The sequence below is a fragment of the Agelaius phoeniceus genome, chromosome 14 (assembly GCF_051311805.1).
Source record: "Agelaius phoeniceus isolate bAgePho1 chromosome 14, bAgePho1.hap1, whole genome shotgun sequence".
Classification (NCBI taxonomy): Eukaryota; Metazoa; Chordata; class Aves; order Passeriformes; family Icteridae; genus Agelaius; species Agelaius phoeniceus.
Genome location: NC_135278.1, coordinates 14,769,411 through 14,788,885, shown reverse-complemented (window position 1 = coordinate 14,788,885; position 19,475 = coordinate 14,769,411). Strand labels below are relative to the sequence as shown.

General features: G+C 50.8%; 1 protein-coding gene across 2 annotated transcripts in view; it reads left to right on the top strand.

The window, feature by feature from the left end:
* OPHN1 (oligophrenin 1) overlaps positions 1–19,475 on the top strand; it is a 50,261-nt gene that overhangs the window by 24,550 nt on the left and 6,236 nt on the right. For both annotated transcript variants that reach the window (XM_077185827.1, XM_054641283.2), the window contains exons 5-18: positions 3,314–3,415; positions 4,317–4,427; positions 5,027–5,131; positions 6,035–6,164; positions 7,495–7,595; positions 9,141–9,232; positions 9,352–9,430; positions 10,049–10,082; positions 11,409–11,471; positions 12,538–12,612; positions 14,243–14,327; positions 14,656–14,714; positions 16,076–16,181; positions 16,912–17,071. In XM_077185827.1, the coding sequence (XP_077041942.1) occupies positions 3,314–3,415; positions 4,317–4,427; positions 5,027–5,131; positions 6,035–6,164; positions 7,495–7,595; positions 9,141–9,232; positions 9,352–9,430; positions 10,049–10,082; positions 11,409–11,471; positions 12,538–12,612; positions 14,243–14,327; positions 14,656–14,714; positions 16,076–16,181; positions 16,912–17,071 (1,302 nt within the window). The remainder of the gene's footprint in view (positions 1–3,313; positions 3,416–4,316; positions 4,428–5,026; positions 5,132–6,034; positions 6,165–7,494; positions 7,596–9,140; positions 9,233–9,351; positions 9,431–10,048; positions 10,083–11,408; positions 11,472–12,537; positions 12,613–14,242; positions 14,328–14,655; positions 14,715–16,075; positions 16,182–16,911; positions 17,072–19,475) is intronic.

Genomic DNA, 19,475 nt, shown 5'->3' with positions numbered 1-19,475 from the left:
TCATCCTTCTGCTGTTCAGTTATATGCTAATTACCAGGGTGGGAATGATTGGCCAGCTCCCTCTTAGTGGCCCAAAATGCCACGCTGCACTGTGGTCCTGTCACACGTGGGTCCATCCTGGACATCATTCCCAGTCCCTTCAATCCCCAGAAAGAGCTCAGTGCTCCATGTCCCCAGTGTGCCCCTGCCTGCCTTGGGTGCTGCCAGAGGAGGAGGCACTCCCCAGAGCAGTTCCTGTCTGGCTGCCCAGCTCCTGCTGCAGAAGGAGCTCCACTGCTCTCCCAGGCTCTTCCTTTCTCTTCACCAGTCTTTCCTTGAGCAGAGGCGCCCCCTCTTCCTCAGAACCCACCAGGGAGCTGCCCACAAGCTGGTGACCAAGCTGCTGCCTGGTGGTTTGTGGTCTCCCTGTGGCTGCAGGCTGTGGCCTCCTGTGGCCATCTGTGTGGGCACCACAGCCACACACAGCTCATGGCCTCCTGGCCACGTGCACGGGCCCCACAGCCTCCCACAGCAATGTCACCTCCCCTTGGGGACAAGCCAGGGGCCACGTGCTCCCAGGCTGCTGCATCCAGAGGCACATCCCCCTGCCCACGGGCTCTGCCGTGCCCTGCTGTGGTAGCACCAGGCTCTGGTGGTTCCCTTGCCCTGTGCTTCCCACAGCTCCTGGCTGTGACCGTGTTCACAGGGGTCCAAGGAGGAGGGAAGAGACGAGGATCTGACCCCATGTTTCAGAAGGGTGATTTATTATTTTATCATATATATTATATTAAAACTATACTAAAAGAATAGAAGAAAGGATTCCATCAGTAGGCTAGCTAAGAATAGAGAAAGAAGGAATCATAACAAAGGCTTGTGTCTCGGACAGAGTCCGAGCCAGCTGGACTGTGATTGGCCAGTAATTAGAAACAACCACATGAGACCAATCACAGATGCACCTGCTGCATTCCACAGCAGCAGATAATTATTGTTTACATTTTGTTCCTGAGGCCTCTCGGCTTCTCAGGAGGAAAAATCTTAAGGAAAGGATTTTTCAGAAAATATCATGGCTACACCTGGTACAGGTGAGCAGCCTCCCTGATGGAGAGCAGGAGAGGTTGGTCCCAGCTCTGGCCTGCAGTGTGGCTGTCTTCCCTGGTGGCCTCTCCACAGGGTGGGGACAGCTGAGTCACCCTGTGTGTGCTGCTTGCTGGTGGTGAGAGGTGGGAGAGAACTCCTGGAGTGGGCTCCAGTCCCATTGCTGCTGCTGAGGAACAGGGATGGCACCATCCCAGTGCTGCCACCACCTCTGCACACCACCTTGCTGGAGACAGTGGAGCCCTTGGTTGGGTTTGGAGCTAGCTTTCCATGGCAGCACCTGCTTTTCTATCTCAGGACCTGCTGCTGGCACAGCCATCTCCTCTGGGATGTGAGGAGGTGGCATCAGGAGCCTGCAGCCCCACAGCTCTGCTTCCCTGCACTTCTGTGGCCTTGGAGGCTCTCACTGAGGAAATGGAAACAAGAAAAGTTCCTGGCTGCATTAGACAGGGCATTAATGGCACAGACAGCCCAGGACTTTGACCTTACAGACACAGGAACTGCTGCTCCTCAAACGCTTTTGCTGCTCTGGGTTTGGAGTTGCTGATCAGGGCCTTAGTCACGAGGGTGCTGGTTTGTTTTCATCGTCCTTCCTGGCCTCAGCCCCACAGTTGCTGCACTGCTTAAATTAGGATTCACCCTTGGAGGGCTCTCTCTTCCTCTGGATTTGATGTAGACCTCTCTGTTCTGGTGTGTGAGGCTGCTAACACAGAGTCACAGTACCTGATACTGCAGGGGGTGATTGCAGAGGATGCACTTCCCTTCAGGTGTCCTGTAATCCCAGGCTCTGCACAGCAGGATATGCAATTGCTGAGGTGAAAAGGTTTGCTGGGCTAAGCCTGCCCTGCTCCAGACACTTACACATAAGCAGGGGTTGGTGCCACTTCCTCATGGTAATTGTGCTTTCACTACAGCCATGGCAGGACTCATGGGAGAGAATCCTCTTCCCTGGAAGGCAGCTGCTAGGAAGGCTTGGTACTATTGTTGGGAGCCACCTGTGCTGAGCCCACTTGGGGGGGAGTTTTGGGAAACTCCCAGGGGTTTTGGGAGCCCCCAGGCATCCTGCTGCAGGGCATCCTGACAGACAGATGGAATAGGCTGTGCAACTGGAACAGGGAAGCAAAACCTCAGGCAGGGGAAGCTGTGGTCACTGCTGAATTCATGAGGAAAGTTCCTAATACCCAGCAGTCTGGCAGAGCCCATCTGCTCTGGCTGTGGCACTGGTGTATGCTTGCTTATCCAGGCCATGCATTTGTGAGTGGGGGCAAGAGAACAGGATTTCAGGGCTTGCAGGTGATAGATGTTGAAAGATACCAGTAATTCCCCAGGAAGCTGGAACTGCCTTCCACTTTCTTGAACTTTCAAAAGCCAGACAGAAGATCTGGGCATCCCATACACACCTGCACTGTGTGTACACCAGCTCTCAACTGCTTGGACCTGGCACTGAGGCTGCTGCCAGGCTGGAATTTCCTGATTTCAGTAATTTAGTTGCCTCCCAGGAATCCCTGATATGTCAGATACCATCTAAAGTGGATATTTGTCAACCTGGCCCCTACTCTGGTTGTTTTGTGATTTCCAATGTCAGAGTCAGTGCAGGCAGGAGCCAAGAGCCTGGTGCTCAGTCCTGCTGCTCCCTGCCTGCTCTCAGGGGCTCCTTCTTGAGTTCCTTCTCTGTTTGCTGCTCTTGTTCATTTGTGCTCTCTTTGCAGCACTGCTGAGGGCAGATGAGGATTTCCTGCCTGCCTGATGACCTGCCAGGCTTCTGCTTTCCTTCTGGTACTCTCAGAAACAAATGATAAACTCTTTAGAGCAGAAAGTTGCCAAAATCTAATGAACCTTTTCTCGACCTTGCTGTGCCTCTGACATTGCAGTGTTTGCCCAGTTGTTTCTGGGCTGTGTGAACAGCATGTCAGGAAGTGGTGAACAGGTTTTTGATGTATGAGCACATCTTCAGTTTACTGGATATTGAAGAGATTGAGAGTGGGGCTTCTGCCATGATGTTGGCATGAAAAAATACTTCTTATATTGCTAGACTGGGCCTTGAGGTGTAATTGCATCCAAGGTAGGCAAGGGGCTGTGAAATCAGAGCAAATGAGAAGTGGCCTTCTGTTCTCTGGCTGGGTTGACCAAAATTTGTCCATGGGAATACAGAATTGCACAAAGAATCTCAGTGTTGATGCATGTTCTTATCTGGAAAATGCCAGTAACTGGTTCTGCTTCAACCTCTTTTCATCTACAGGAAAGAAAGAAAAAGTTTGAGAAGGATGGTGAGAAGTTTTACTCTATGCTGGATCGTCATTTGCATTTGTCTTCCAAAAAGAAGGAATCTCAGTTACAGGAGGTGTGTATGGAATTTTTCTCAGAGTCAGGTCCAGAATCAACAGCACCAACTGCTCTAGTTCTTAAAAAAAGGGAGAGGAATCATCCCTTCAAGTAACTAATTGAAACTGATAATCAATTAAATCTACCCAAGGCCTGACTTCTCTGTGAGACCAGGGAAATCAAGCTCAGTTCTCCTGTGTCTGCTGGATGCTGGTAGTGGCTTCAGACATTGTCATTGCTTGTTGTCACCTTGATGGTGAAGGGCAGTGACCAGTGGCACTGGCACAGCTGGGGGCTGGCCACCCTTTCACCTGGGGAAGTGCTCTGGCTGAAAATAACCTGTTATTATTCCTTTTGCTGGCCTGGTGTCCTGCCAGAAGTTGGTGCTTCTGGGTGGCTGTGGGGGCAGGCAGAGGAAGGGGGCTCCTTCCAGCTGGTGCTGCTGCAGGCATGTTGCAGCAAGGAAGGAAAGGCAGCTGGATCTGGTCAGATCTGTCAGACCAGTTGTCACATCAACCTACGAGCATCTCTGCAAGGCAGACTGTGTGTGAGCTCATTGTGTGCTCCTGCCACTGCTGCAGCTCCAGAGCTGCTGGTTCTGGGACACAGATGGAGTCAGGCAAGAGGGTGGAGATGGTGGCCTTGTCAGGAGAAGAGGTTTGTGCTAAAGTAATAAACGAGCTTTGGGAAAGCCTTTTCCTTGCAGAGTGAGAAGAGGTTTTGGATCCTTGAATGAAAGGGAGCCAGAAATGGGCAGACTTAAAAGAATATCCAATGTTAGAGCTCACAGCTGGGCTGGACCCCAGGCAGGATTTCAGTGAGGACAGAACTATGTGTGGGCTGACAGACAAAAGTGAGTCCAATATTTTCAAACTACAGATGATGTATTTTCTTTTTCCACCTTTCCCTCTTTCTTCTAGGCTGACCTTCAGGTGGACAAAGAAAGACACAATTTCTTTGAGTCCTCCCTTGAGTATGTGTACCAGATCCAGGAAGTACAAGAAAGCAAGAAATTCAGTATTGTGGAGCCGGTAGGAGCCTCCTTTGCTCTCAGTCTCATTGGTTGGTGCTCAGATGTGCTGGCAAGGGATGAGCTGCCAGGTTGGATTAGGTCCTGTGGGGCAGGAGCACTGTGAAACCCCAGTCCTGTTTCTTCTGGCTATCTGTGGATCCTGAGGGACAGGCTGGACACTGCACAGAGTCTTGTTATGACTTGCCCCCCTGGGTTTGGTAAGAGCTGTCTGTCTGCAGAGTGACAGAGGTGTTACCTGCCCTGCTCCCCTGTCCCAGCCTGGCCTGCAGAGTCCCAGACTGTGGCTGAGTGCAGGGACCCTGCCCTGGGTGCTGGCTCTGCCCCAGCTGCAGTGGGGTGTGGGATCCTGTGGGTATCTCTGCAGATCTGCTCTGGGTCTCCCTGCAGGGTCTTTCATTCTGGGTGTTTTATTCAGACAGATATGGGTGGTAGCTTGGGCTTTAGGGACACTCTGGTGGATAAGCCATGCCAAGGCTGGCATTCCAAAGTTGTGAGGAAAAAATAATTGCATATGTAATTTCTGAAACCCCACACTCTGTCCATCTTTCCTTCCATTATAAACACAGAAGTTCAGCGTGTCCCTTCCCTCCATTGCAGGTGCTGGCATTTCTCCACAGCCTCTTCACTTACAACAACCTGACAGTGGAGCTGACACAGGATTTCCTCCCATACAAGCAGCAGCTCCAGCTCAGCCTGCAGAATGTGAGTCCCTGCCCAGCTGAAGGACTTTTCTGTGTGACTTCTGTTCTCATTTGTATTTACACACCTCTGATGGCAAGGTCTTTCCACCCAAGCAGTCTGGCCATGTTTGCATTGTTGCAGATACAGTTGTTTCCTTCTCAGCTCACATGGGTTTTCCCCTCTCTTCATGGGACAGTTCACAGGTCTATGAAATTGTTTTCTCTGGAAGGGGCTACTGCAGTTGCATCATTTAACCTGGTGCATAAACAATCAGGAGATTGAAATTGTACTCTAAGAAGGCCTCTAACCTTGATCTTAATGGTACTGGCTTCCTGCAGGCTTGCTGCATGCTTTGGTAAGCTCCTCTGCTGGCCAAGTGTGCTCATGGGGTAGAATATCTGAGTCCTGTTTCCTTTATCTTCAGTCTCTCCTGACTGACCTTCATTTCTGTGGAACAGCAGCCATAAATCTGAGCCAGGATGGTTTTGCTGCTGGCTCATTAATTGGTCCAAGTAGTATTCCATCAAAATGCCTGGATTTTGTACCCCCTGTTGATGTGACTCTTTCATGCTAAGCACTGTAGCATAATCAACACCTTTGGGAGGAGAATACACCTGAGCAATGGGAGCTCCTCTGCTCCAGCCAGCCTTTAAATGTGCTCAAGTTCCTTAATTAAGGAAACAAGTGGCCTCCCAGCTGTGTCACTCAGCACCATCTCTGCACATGATGTGTCTCTTCAGTCATCCCTTAGAGCTCAGTGGTTCTTATAGCCAGTTTCCAGTGGATTTGTGGAGTGGTTTCCATGTTTTGTACCTTGGGAACAGATTCATTTCTGCTACAGCACCTCAGATTTATCCAGGAATAAATAACCTGCAGCTCACTTTTTGCTCATATTCAAATATTCTGTTTGTTTTCTGTTCCCAGACAAGGAATCACTTTTCCAGCACGCGGGAGGAGCTGGAAGATCTGAAGAAGAGGATGAAGGAAGCACCCCTGACCTGCAAGCTGCCTGGGCAGCCCACCATCGAGGGCTACCTGTACACCCAGGAGAAATGTAATTAATGGCTCTGGGAGGCAGCTGGATGTAATAGGGAATGGGGCTGCACTGGGTGTCACCCCAGCCAGGCACAGCAAGCCCAGGGTGTCACCTTCTGCCACTGCCTGAGCTGTCACTGCCTGCAGTGCCCGGGGAAGCACTGGCAGCCTCAGCTGGCAGCACTGGCAGCAGTGGCACAGAGCTCTGCCCAAGTGACATATCTGTGACAGCACAGGGATAATTGCCCTGCACTCTGATGAGATGGGATTTATGACTCCAGAGCCTGGAGCTCTGGCAGGCTCTGTCTTGGCTGTGTTTTACCAGGATGAATCTGGTGTCCTGCCCAGCCTCCCTCTGGCAGCCTCTGTGAGCAGCTGAGCACAGCCAAGGTGGAACCAGTGCTGAGTTAAGCTGCTGAGAGCAAAACTTGTAATTCTGAGCAGAATAAAATCAGACCAAATACAGCCTTTTCCAAAACCTGGCTGCAGCTCTCCATGGCCATGCAGCAGGAATGCTCAGAGGACATAAGTCTGTGCAAACTGTGACCTCTGGGGCTACAGACAACTTTGTAAGCATTCATTCTTAATCCTACCTAGAAATCTATTTATACATAGATTTTTATGTCTGTTTATCTTGCTTTTAAAAGAAAGCACACTCAGTAATTTTAGATCCTAAATGTGGCATGTTCCTGCAGGCCAGTGGTTATTTTCTGCCTCTGTTTATGCTTCCCTATGAATCAAGTATGAAAAGTTGTTCTTCCTGACAACTGCAACTTAACAAATTATAGAAAAAACACCAGTTGAATTATTTCCTATAAATGGGTTCAGGTAAGAAAATAGAGGAAAGTGACTATGAATCTGGAAATAGGAACTTCAGAGTATTTCAAAGCTGCTGTTGTCTTCATTATTGAGTTTTCACCCACAGGAAAAAGTAGTGGGGTTTGTGAAACAGACATTCAGGACATGTAGGATCCTGCCCAGTGTAGGTCTTGGCTGGGCTGGGCCAAACCAGCCTGGCTTGTGGTCAGAGTCCCACAAATGCCCTTTCACCAGCTGTGAGTTGGGAGAGTGCTGGAGGCAGCTGCTGCCCTGTGCTTCTCTCCTCCTCCCCTCCTCCTGTTTCTCCTCTCCTCCTGCTTCTCTCTTCATCTCCTCCCCTTTCTCTCTTCCTCCTCCTCTCCTCCTCTTCTCCTCCTGACTCTTGGAGACACCTGCAAGGTTGATGTCCCCAGGGCTGTCGGTGTCCATCCCCAGAGAAGGGAGGACACGTGGGCAGCACTGACCATGCCTTGCTGGCTGCACCCAGCTACAGCCCTGTCCCTGATTCCAGCCTCTCCTGTGTTCTGCAGGGGCTCTGGGCATCTCCTGGGTGAAGTATTACTGCCAGTATGAAAAAGAGGCAAAAACCTTACGGATGACACCCATAGACCAGAAGCCTGGAGCTAAGCAGGTGAGTTTTGGATGTCTGCAAACATTGGCCCAACCACTGGGCCCACCTTCCACCCATGTGTGCCTCCCTTCCTGTGACAGCTGACCCTGCAGGTGCCACAGAGCAGGGGAGTGGGCTCTGTCCCCTCCCTGCCCACACAGGGCAGTTTGGTGTCACCTGGAAGAGGCACCCCCATGAGGAGAAGTCTCACTCCACTGTGTCCCTGGGAGCCCAGGCCCTGCAGGGTTTGGCAGCAGACGTGGGTCGTGTGACATGAAAGATACCAGACAGTGCTGGCCCATGAGTTCAGTCTGGGGTGAAACTTGTGCTTCTCTGGGCCAGCTGATGTTCATCCTTCCCCGTGCACAGGGGCTGGAAGCCACAAGAACTGTGGCAGCCACTGAAGGGCCTGAATGACTCAAGTTACTACAGGAGTTCCTGCTTCCAAATGCAGCATTTCCTCACAGCACTGCATGCTCACAGTGGTTTGTGGTTTGATTTCTGCTCTCAGCACTGGTTCTTCGGGACTGGGACAGTGTGGGAAGAGAAGAGGGGTAACAGTGCAGCTCCAAACTGCACTAAGGCAGCACTTTGAGTAACTGCTTCTTTCAGAAAGTGCTTTGGCTTACCAAAGGCTGGGAGTTCCCTCAGTCCCTCCTCGTGACAGGGGAGGGGTGGGAGGATGGAGCTCAGCCAGTGCCTCCAGCTGAATCCCCCGCCCTCCTCTGCCATGGAGTGGTCCCCGGGGCCTTCCCAGCCAGGCGTGTGTGCTCCAGTGTGTGAGCTCATGCTCTGCTTTTGGCAGGGCTCTGCACACTGCAGCAGGAAAATAAAATAGATGTTTTGCAACCCCTTGGCAGAGAGCTGGGCAAAGAAATAGCCAAACTATTGTATGGAGAGATTTGTTGTCATTTATGCTATAAGCATGTCTAGCAAGGCCCATTACTGCAGGAAGGAGCTGGGAAAACTTAGTGTCTTTCCCAAACACTGGTAGCCTGCACCATCAGGTCACAGCTGGCCACAAACCCACAATTGAGTTATGAATTAACTCTGCTGTGGAGTGCAGGGACACAAACACCCAGGGCCAGAGCTGAGTCTCTCCAGAGCATGTCTGCTCTCTCTGGGGTGGGGAAATGTACCTCCCTTGGCCCCACAGTGTTTGTGTAAAGCCATTTGGTTTATTGGTGGTGTGGGTAACTGGTACTGATGACCAGCCCTGGTAAAAATTAGACCCCAGCTGTGTCAGAGCATGGGTGAGCGTGGTCCTGGCCTCAGAGACAGGGAGTGCCTCTCTGGGTTGGTTGGAGAGGTGTTCCAGCCCTGCAGGGGCAGAGTGCTGCTGTGTGGGGTGGTGCTGTTGAGTCCTGAACATTCTCTGGCTGGGAGCAAGCCTGGAACTCAGAGCCTCATCTGCCTGTGATGATGGTGGGAGGAACACCTGTGCCCTGGTACCAGTGCCATTGGAATGTCAGCACAGGAGCCATGGGCAGTGCTGTGCTGGGCCTGGGGAGCCCAAAATCTCCCATGTTTCTGTCCTCTCACCTTGCCTTTCATGTTCTGTCCTAGGGTACCTTGGACTTGACCCTGAAATCCTGTGTAAGGAGAAAGACTGACTCCATAGACAAAAGGTTTTGTTTTGACATTGAAACTAATGAAAGGTGAGAGGCTTTGTGTCTGGTGGCCCCAAACCCCAGGCCTGCAGCAAATCCCTCTTTGCTGTCTATTAAAACCAACTTTTTTTCCTTTCCCTGCCTGTCCCTGGGGGAATTCGGCACAGATCCGGGACCATCACGCTGCAGGCGCTGTCAGAAGCCAACCGAAGGCTGTGGATGGAGGCCATGGACGGGAAGGAGCCGGTGAGTGTCCCTGGAGCCGTTCCCAGCTGGAATGCGCTGCCCAGCAGTGTCCTCTGCCGGCGGCCGCTGCTCGGGATCACTGCTGCACCCTCACCACGGGCTCCCTGCCCTTCCCTCAGCTCCCGCTGGGGATTTTGGGCTTTCCCCCGGAATCTCGGGGTGTTCCCTGCTGTGCCAGACCCCAGCCTTTCCGGGGCTGGTTCCCTCCTGCTCCTCACTGCCTGCTGGAGATGATTGGTCTGCCCCTGCTCTTAGCAGCTCTTTTCAGAGGGGTCACTGCCCACCCTGCACCCACGTTCTCCCACCTTTCTGTGCCTACTGGTGTCCCCTTCCTTCAGTCTGAGCAGAGCTCAGAACCCTGTGGTTTGCCTACAGAACAGAGAATTTCCCCAGCAATAGGTGCCCCACTGAAACACAGGGAGGCAGCAGAAACCCTTGATTGTGCAGATAATGGGTTCTTGCCTAATTATAAAATGAGATTTCTATGGGACATTGTTTTTTTGGCTGTGATTGCCTCTGGGTAATTTAGGGGTGATTTATGGGATGCTGCATTTTCTTTTAGAAATAATGCTGATAATATTTTTGCTTCTCCCTCCCCCATTCCCACCCTTTTTTCAGATTTATCACAGTCCCATCACGAAGCAGGAAGAAAGTGAGTCACTTCTGTTGCTGTTCTTTGGGCTCTCACAGCCTCGAGGCCAGGCAGAATTTTCCTTGCAGATACACTCATCCTCAAATCCTGCTGAGTAGCACTGTCCCTGCTCCATGACAGCAGTGTCACTGCTGTTCTCACACCTCAGTGCCTGGCACCGAGCCCAGATGAGAACGACTTGCACAGAACTGCAGTGAGCAGTTCTTATTTAGCCAGGAGTAGTGGGATGTGAGGTTCAGTTTGCACCTCCAAAGCTCAGTGAGAGATTCTGAGGATGTAACAAAGGTTGTAATGGGGCAATAGAGGTGGCATTGAGTTCCCTGGATCTCCCACCCACCACCATGTCCTGTGTCCCCCCTGTCAGCAGTGGGGTGTACCCTGCAGAGCCCTGGAGCACTGAGGTACCCTGCAGAGCCCTGGAACCCCTCTGGGGCTCTGTCAGCTGGGTGAAACCTGCATTCTGTCCCAGAGCTCACTTCATCAGCACTGTAACTAGCTGGCTCTAATGAGCACGGGGGGAGCACTCCCAGAAGCATGAGCACAAACCTGCTCTGTGGCCATGTTCACATCACACGCTGGGAGGAATGTGAATTAGGGTTCCACTGAATAAACATTCTCTATTTGTCATAGATTAAAGCTGGTAAGAAAAATTCCAGTGGTATCATAGCCCTCAGTATCAAGCACCAGGTGGTTCTGTGCTTATTCATGGGGCAGGGCTAAGAGATGTCTGAGTTTGATGTTGCTGTTGCTCAGAGCAGACAGAATCAGTATAAACAACCTGCTGAAAATGCAGGGATCCCATAGGATTAACCTTCCTCCACTGAAGGATCCCATAGGATTACCCAGCTCAGTGGGATTACCCTGTGCTCATTTTCCTCAGCACATCAAGCTGGATTGGTTTTGCTTTTTAATCCTACTGATGTAGATAAGCAGAAATTACACAGTCCCATGATGAGGAATAACTTTAACTACAGATTTTGCTCTGGAGAGTATTATTTAAGTCTTTATCAGACACAATCCAAATAATTTACACTATTATTATTAAATACCTTAATTATTAAAGACAGAGAAGGGGTAGGGAGCAGTGCTGCAACTCAAAATAAATTTGAGGAAAAATGGGAGAACATGCAGAACTAAAAACTCCTTGTCAAGGTGTCCAGAACACCAGTGTTTCCTGAGGGGGTGTGGGTGCAGGTGTGAGCACTCTGTGCTGGGGCACTGAGGCTCTGGGTGCCAAGAAAAGCTGGGGCTGGGGCTGGGGCTGGGGGGTCCCAGGGGTCTCCAGGAGGGCTCAGGCAGCTAACACAGCTTCCTTGTCCAAAACAGTGGAGCTGAACGAGGTGGGCTTCAAGTTTGTCCGGAAGTGCATCAATGCTGTGGAGACCAAAGGTGAGGAGCTCACCCAGCCTGGCTGTGCCTCCCATGGCCTCGAGTCACACCATGGTTCTTGCAGCACAGGGTTTGCCCCTGGCACAGGACTGCAGCTTTCAGCTGAGGAATGGGTGCTCTTCAGTTAAATGCATGTTCTTTGGGAGCAGAAATCCCACCTGCTTCGGAATGTTGTACCAAGGCTGTTTGGGTTGAACTTCCACCTTTATGCTGTTTTCACTTGTGGTTTTCTCAGTTTTGGCCCTGAGCACACCCAGCGTTGGGCAGGAGAACAGCTCTGGCAGCAGGGGTGGCTACAGGCTGCTTCAGCCCCAGTCTGTGAAGCAGCAGGAGCAGGTGAAAGGGTGGCAGCTCATCCTCTGGGCTGTCACATATCCAGCCTGCACCAGTGAACAATACCAGTGTGGGACGGGGCTGTGGATTCATCTCCAGGTGTGGGGTTGGGGCTGCTGGGGCTGTGGCAGCCAAGGCCCACTGGAGTGGGGAACAGCAGGGGCACAAAGACCCTGCTGGCAGAGCTAGGAAAGAGAGTGATTCCCTGCACTGGCCAGTGTTTTCAGGTTCCACTTCAATGCCTTTGTCTTCTGTGGGGGTTTGAGCAAATCCATGATAAGGCAGCACCCACGGAAGTGGGGTGTGTGGGCTGGTGTGTCCCACACCCTGGCTGTGCTCACCTGGCCGTGACATGGTGACCACGGTGGTGCTGGTGGCCTTGGCTGCTGGGGTGAGCAGAGACCCTGCCTGCAGAGCCTGGGGAATGGGACAGGGTTTGGGATATGGGACAGAACCCAGTGTGTGGGACAGAACCTGGGATATGGGACAGAACCCGGGGTGTGGGACAAGACCCAGGATATGGGACAGAACCCAGATAGTGGGACAAGACCCAGGATATGGGACAGAAGCCGGGATACGGGACAGAAGCCGGGGTGTGGGACAGAACCCAGGATACGGGACAGAAGCCGGGGTGTGGGACAGAGCCCAGCAGCAGGAGAACATTTCCACTAGATGGGGCTTGTGGATCACCAGCAGGAAACCTCGGCTAACGCTCTTGGCTTTGTCCTCTCAGGAATCACTACGGAGGGCGTGTACAGGACTGTTGGCAGCAATATCCAGGTGCAGAAGTTACTGAATGCCTTTTTTGGTAAGAATTGATTATTCTGTGCAATGACACTGTCCTGTTCTTGAATTGTTTGTGATGGACAGAGAGGATCGGGTTCCACAGGGAGAAATGTCCAGCATGGGTTTTGGTCCCTGTGACCTCTCTGAGGCTCACCTTCCCCTTCTCTCCTGGGATAACACAATGAGCTGGACTGGGAGGGTGGCCTTTGCAGGGAGCCCTCCAGCCTGGTGTAAGGTTTTCCTCTGGAAGTGTGGGGACACCTCACTGTGTGCAGTGTGTACCATAAGGAGCCAATGTATGTTAAGAAGTCAGTGGATCCATTCCTGCTGTGAGCCTTCCTGTGGCTGGATCTGTCTGTCATACAAGCTTGGCAGCTGGGGAAGTGTTTACAGTCTGAGCAGGTTTAGGGGCTCAGCAGCACTGCTTTGTGCAAGGACAGCCCTTCTGGGCTGGGCCCTGGCTGAGGCCATCGTACCCTCACCTCGTGGTCACCTGTGAGCCTCTTAGGGACCCTCTGGGGCTGATCCCCACCTACCAAGGCCAAACCTTTCTCCCCAGCCCTGCCTGGAGCTGGAGCACAGGGCAGGGATTGCATTCACCTCCCTCAGGCGTGCCTCGGGCTCAAGCCAGCTCAGACATCTGATACTAATGCAGCATTCAAGGGCTTTGGCTGTTTCCTATTGCTTCTACTCTGGATGTTGTTTACTAAAACCTTGGTTCATAGTGGTGTCTGGCTATGCCCAGTTCTCACAGAGCCATGACTTCGGGCATCTGCCCAGCTCTGCTGGCCCATGATTCATTGCTAAGCCTCAGGTTCTATTGCTGCTTGATTCTCACCCTCCCTGTGAGCAGCTCTGTGGTTTTCTCCTCTGACTCCCACCAGTGAGTGCCTTTTTGTTTTGTTTATCTGCATGGGTCTGGGTAACCACTTGCCACCCCACTGCATATGAAAGCATAATGGAAAGTCCAACACCACAGAAATAACTGCTGCAGCAGGATTTCATCTTTAACCACTCAAAGGAGATAATTTATTTTTTTTTTAGTCTCTAGTCCTATTTATTTTCAAAAACAAGTCCTGCTGTTTATTTCTGTAGTCCAGCTTCCCCCATCCTACAACTACATCCTTCACTTTGTGGTGCCACAGACATGATGTGGTTTGTTGGGGGGGGAGGCAGGAGCAAATTGTATTTCCATGCTGCTGGCCCTCCCCTGAGCTCCCTCCTCTCTGTGCAGCAAGAGGGAATGCTTCCAGAACAATCTTCAGGGGAGTAGCTGCAAGTGAGAGATTTGAGCTGGCATTCAGATTACTTTGGATGTCAGAAAGCTTGTCTTGGACCTGTTGAAATCGGTTGTTTCTGCCAGCCTTGGGAAAAAATAAACTATAGAGAATATGCTCTCAGTGGCTTCTCAGCACTGCATAATTTTTACCTTGTGTTTCCCCCTTTGTCCTCATTAGCACCACTCCCCAGCCTCTCCAAAACCCTGACACTGGTGCTGTTTTTCTGCTTTTCCAAGCCATGAGAATTAGGAGCTTTCTTTGTGTGCTGCTGTGGCTTCATGTGTCTCAAGGGGAATCCCCCACCCCAAGCAGACTGTTTGTTAGTAACCTCTAAATGAACTTTATTCTTAAACTTGTTCATTCTCCTTCCAGATCCAAAATGCCCTGGGGATGTGGATCTCCAGAGTGGAGACTGGGACATCAAGACCATTACCAGCTCACTGAAGTTCTATCTCAGGTAGCACTGGAGGTCACACCTGCCCCAAGGAGGCAAAGGGGACTGGGACTGACCCAGATGAAAGCTGAAATGAGCTGCCAGATACTCACATCTGGCTGTTGAAAAGGGCAAAGTGACAAAGGCTTTGGGAAGAAGGATGATAAATGTGGATGTTGCAGAATCCCTCAGTCCCATGGGGAGGGCTCTTCCGCTGATATTGACTGCAGAAGGAAATGCCACTGGGGCTTGGTGGCCCTGAGGGATGAGCCACTTTGCCCATTGGTCCAAGATGGGTCACAAGTGGGTCACAGTGCCCTGCAGAGCTGAGTTTTCTTTCTGGTTGTTGCAGGAACCTGTCTGAACCCGTCATGACATACAAGCTCCACAAAGAGCTGGTCCTGGCTGCCAGTAAGTCCCACAGCTTCCCCACTGATGGTCCCTGGCCCTGCTCTCCCCAGCCAAGGTCCATCAAAGTCACTTGGCTGAGCTCTGCCAGCCCAGCTCTGTGGTGTCCCACTGCTTCAGCTGTAGAGAGAGCAGTGCTCTCTTCTCCAAGTGTTTTTCTGTGCAGGGGATGTGGTGCTGGATGTTCCCTTCTCTCCTTTGCTCCTCCCCTCAGACAGGGCCTGTGGTCTCAGGGGGTCTGGAGAGCCAGAGGCTGTCACTTACTTGAAAGCAGCCACAAGAATTGTTTCCCTCTAGTATTGATATATTTATTTTAAAACCTTTGAGGGAATGGGATGTGCTGTTGCCCCCCAGATAAGTAGGTATTCCCTTTAGGTTGTGAAATTTGTCCTGGGATGTTGAAAACAGTCCATGGAAGGCATTTCTCTGCTGTAGCTGTTGGGATTGAGTCACAGCTGGGACTAACAGAGGTCAGCCAAGAAGCTGCTCTGTGGCTGTCACCTCGTTGTGGCCACTGCAGATAAGCTGTGACAGCTGTGAGCCAGTGCCATGTGAGGGAAACAGGGATGCAGAGAGCATGATGAGGGTCATCACCCTCAGCATGGGAGTGCTGGCATTTGGAAATGTGTGGGATTAGAGCATCCCTCATCCCACTGTGCCTCCAGAAGTCACAGGAGACTGGGAGGGATGCCCACTTCTTCTTCATTTGTCCCTGTGGAGAATGAATAACACCCATTTTTCTTGGAAAGGGAAATGTTCCACCTCTTGCTGAAGGTAGTCAAGCCCAGATTTTATTAGTTTCAGAACTGGTTAAGCCCATGATGGCTGGGGGTGACAGGACATTTATCCTTCCCTGCCCTCCCTCAGAAACTTGCACCATTGAGCTTCCCAGCCACCCAGACCCCACACTATTCTTTTCACACAGAGTATTTTATTGTTTCCTGATTATTTATTCTTCTAAGGGTGACCTCTTTGGGTCAGGGACTCAGGTTTATTCCCTGTAGGATATTTTTAGGTGCTGTTCAGTGTCAGAGCTCTCTGAGCTCATAGACTCCCAGAGGGAAGCTGTGTGCTGCCAGGTGTGTGGAACAAGGATGTGAAGGGGAGGACCTGCCCATGCCCAGCCTCTTTTAGAGTGTGTCTTTGGGCTCCCTTTCAAGCTCCATTTCTTCCTCTTTCCACTTCATATTGTTTCTCACAGTATTCATCCTGTTGCTGTGAAATCTCACTTCCCTCTGCTCCCTTTTGCTCCCATGCTGCACAGGGAAACAGCTTCCACAGGTTTCCTTTGGCTTTATATTTCTCTGGTGTATTTAGTTTGAAAGTGTTGGGTACAAATTCTTCTTTGTGTTGCTGCTTTCCAGAGTCCGAGAACCTGGATTACAGGCTGGGAGCCATTCATGCACTGGTCTATAAACTGCCTGACAAGAATAGGGAGATGTTAGAACTCCTCATCCAGCACCTTGTCAAGTAAGCAGATGTTTCCTCTAAAACTAAAGAAAGGGGAATAATGGAATCAGCAGAATGAGCCTTTTTGGGAGGTCGGGTTTGCAAAATTTTACCCACTGTAGTCCCCTTGTGAATTTCCATGTGGATTGCACAAAGGGGGTGACTGTCCTTGCTGCCCTCTGCATGGAGTGATGCTTCTCTTTCTGGTTGTTCCTTCCATCCCCTTTCAGATATGCACAGAGCAGCCAATTATTAAAAAATAAAAATACTCTCTGAGAGCAGGGGCTGTAAATTGTCACCCCTCAGAAATGTATTGGAAACCACCATAATGTGCTCCCTAAATTCAGTTGTCTTCCTTCAGAAGGAAAGAAAATTAAAGCCAGAAGTCAGTTGTGGATAAAAAGGATATAGGATTTAAATTATTCCTTTTGTGCATATGTTGGGCAGATGACTTTTGATTGCAGAGTTAAAGAGGATCTGGGAGTGGGAAGAGATCAAATGAAGATGCTGTCAGCACATTGCTCTCTCCAGCATCTGTCCGAGCCAAATGTGTGTGTCAGACCTAGAGCCATGTTTGTCACTGCTGGGAAACAAATTCTAAAACACAATGAAGAAAATTGAATTGATTCTTAGTGTATCCTGGGTTTTGTTGTTTTGTTTTGTTTTGTTTTTTTTTCCCTTGGAATAAGATCTGTTTGGGAAAAAAACAAACCAAACCAAACTCTGTTCCTCCTTCCCCTGCCCTCTGCAGCGTGTGCGAGCACAGCCGGGAGAATCTGATGTCACCGTCCAACATGGGGGTGATCTTCGGGCCCACCCTCATGCGAGCACAGGAGGACACCGTGGCAGCCATGATGAACATCAAGTTCCAAAACATCGTGGTCGAGATCCTGATCGAGCACTTTGGGAAGGTACGGGGCAGCCCCGGAGCAGCCCCGGCTGCTCCCGCCTGCTCCTGCAGACTGTTGCTGTGGCAACACGGCAGCTCCGGCTCCTTCGGGAGTCTCCTTGGGCTGGCTTTATGTAACACTCTGCTCTGAAAGGCTTCAGGAGGAAGCAAAGAGTAGCAGGTGTGTGTTCCTCAATGTTGCTGTTATCTGGTCCCAGAGGAAACAGCAAGTCTGGGCATTTTTGCCTTTTCTTTTTAAACAAGGGAAAGCTTTATTGAAAAAAACCTATTGTATGACTGCTCATTACAGGGCTTCACTCTTTCCTTTGCTAGACAGGAGCTAGGCCAGAGGAGAATTGGTTTTAATGGGCAGAGTCCAAGATGAGACACTGCACAACTCTTAAATCAGTGGAAAAAAAACTAGAGCAGACGAGTGTTGAATGGTTGATGAAGGTAATTCAGGTGTGGTTGCATTCAGATACAGACACAGGGATGGTGTGGAGATGGAATGGGGAGTCTGAGGGAGCTGCTGCCTGGGGTGGAGCCTTCAGAGGAGCTGAGGCTGGTGCCCATGTCCCTGGGCCATGCTCTCACAGGACTGAGAGCCCTGGAGAGCCTCCAGTCTCATCTGCCCTCCATGGGTGTGTGCTGGGTATTCATATTTCAGCCTGAGCATTGCCCGTGTGCCCAGCCAGGCTCTGGTTGCTGGGGTGGTGCTGAAGATGCACGTGCAGACAGCAGCTTTGTCATGTGGAGTTCTGCCTTTGGAGAGCAGAATGTTCCACTGTGTCTGTGCTCACACTTGCTCTCAGATACCCAACACCGGCTCAGGGGTGTCGGGTGGCGGGGGATGACAGGAGCTGGGTGTTAATATTGAAAGCTGGAGCAGCCTTTGCATCCAGAGCAGCAGATCTTGAGCAGGGAGCAGATTCCTGCCCTGGGAACAGCCCTGGGTTCCAAGGAGGGAGTGTGGTCCTCCAGCTTTCCACAGCAGAGTACACAGTGTCCAAACCTCTCTCGTGGAGCTGTTCATTCAGGAATGCTGTTTGCTGTGAGGGGCTGGGGCAGCTCCCAGCATACAGGGCAGCAGGTGGGCAGGGGGAAAGCTGCCTTTGGAAAGGGAAGAGGCAGCCAAAGCTGGAACAGCAAGGTTCTTGCAACAGGGATGTGGAGCTAGAGCAAGCAGGTGGGGACCACATGGGGGTGTAGGACCAGATGAGGGCGTGGGAGTTGGCTGCAATGCCAAGGATTGAAATGGGATGGAAGAGCTCAGACAGGCTTCTGAGTACCCAGAGCAGAAGCTCATGGAAACACCAGCCAATTCCTTTGTAGGTCTCTATGAACACTTGTAATAGGTTCCCACAGAAAAGCAGGGACTGGTTTTTGTCTGGGATCTCACACGCTCGCTCCAGAGATGATGCTCTGTGCTCCCCTCCTTACAGCCTGCAGCACAGTCTGAATCAACACACCCTGCCACCTCTGAGAGCTGGCATGACACCTTTAATTAAGTCAGATGTCCTTTTGCTTGCTTTTAATTTCTCCAGCAATAAAGTTAAGTTAGTCACATTTATTGGATTGAGTGTATAAGTTTGGTGTTGGAGCTGACAGTCTTCAGCTCACACATGAGCAAACAGCTCAGATGAGACTTGGAGGAAGAGGGGATGTGGGTTATATGGTGCAATCTGAAGACTCTGAGGACAGAGTAACTATTCATGAAGTGTTTGTGGATAATTGCTGTTTCCACAGCTCATGTTTCAATGCTGTGGTTAAATTAAATAGGTTGATTGTTCTGGAAACACCTTCTTCCCTGTACAGACCTCCTTAAGGTGAGGGTCTGTCAATATCTTTGTACATTTATGTTATTTAACTTGATTTTCAATTAGAAGTAAATCAGAGCCTGCACCCACCTCTTGAACACAGTCATTTGTGGTTGGTTTAGCTTGGGTTTCAGGTGTTGAAAGCAGTATTCTTTGGTATCTGTATAAGTGTCCATGGGGAGCTTAATGTTTCTTTTAAAAGAGGATTGGATTCTGTTCAGGATAGAGGAATGAGAAAAAATTTCCCTCCTACAGGAAATCCTCTGTTGATTTAATAATACATAAGCTGCTTTTAATTCACGTGCTGCTATGTCACAGCAAGAGAGTACTTCAGTACTCCAGACCTTTTTTGGAGCAGGGAATGTGTCTTGCCCCTGCCCAGGGCAGAGCCCAGCAGGCAGTGAGCCAGCACCCACCTGTGTCACCAAACCCTGAATGTGGGGTTTTTTTTCCAGAGTGGGTGTGTAATCTTCCCTCACTGGAGATATTCCAGAACTGTCTGGACACAATCCTGTGCCATTTGCTCCTTAGGGAAACCCTGCTTGAGCAGGGAGGATGGACCAGATGACCCACTGTGGGCCCTTCCAGCCTGAACCTTTCTGTGATTCT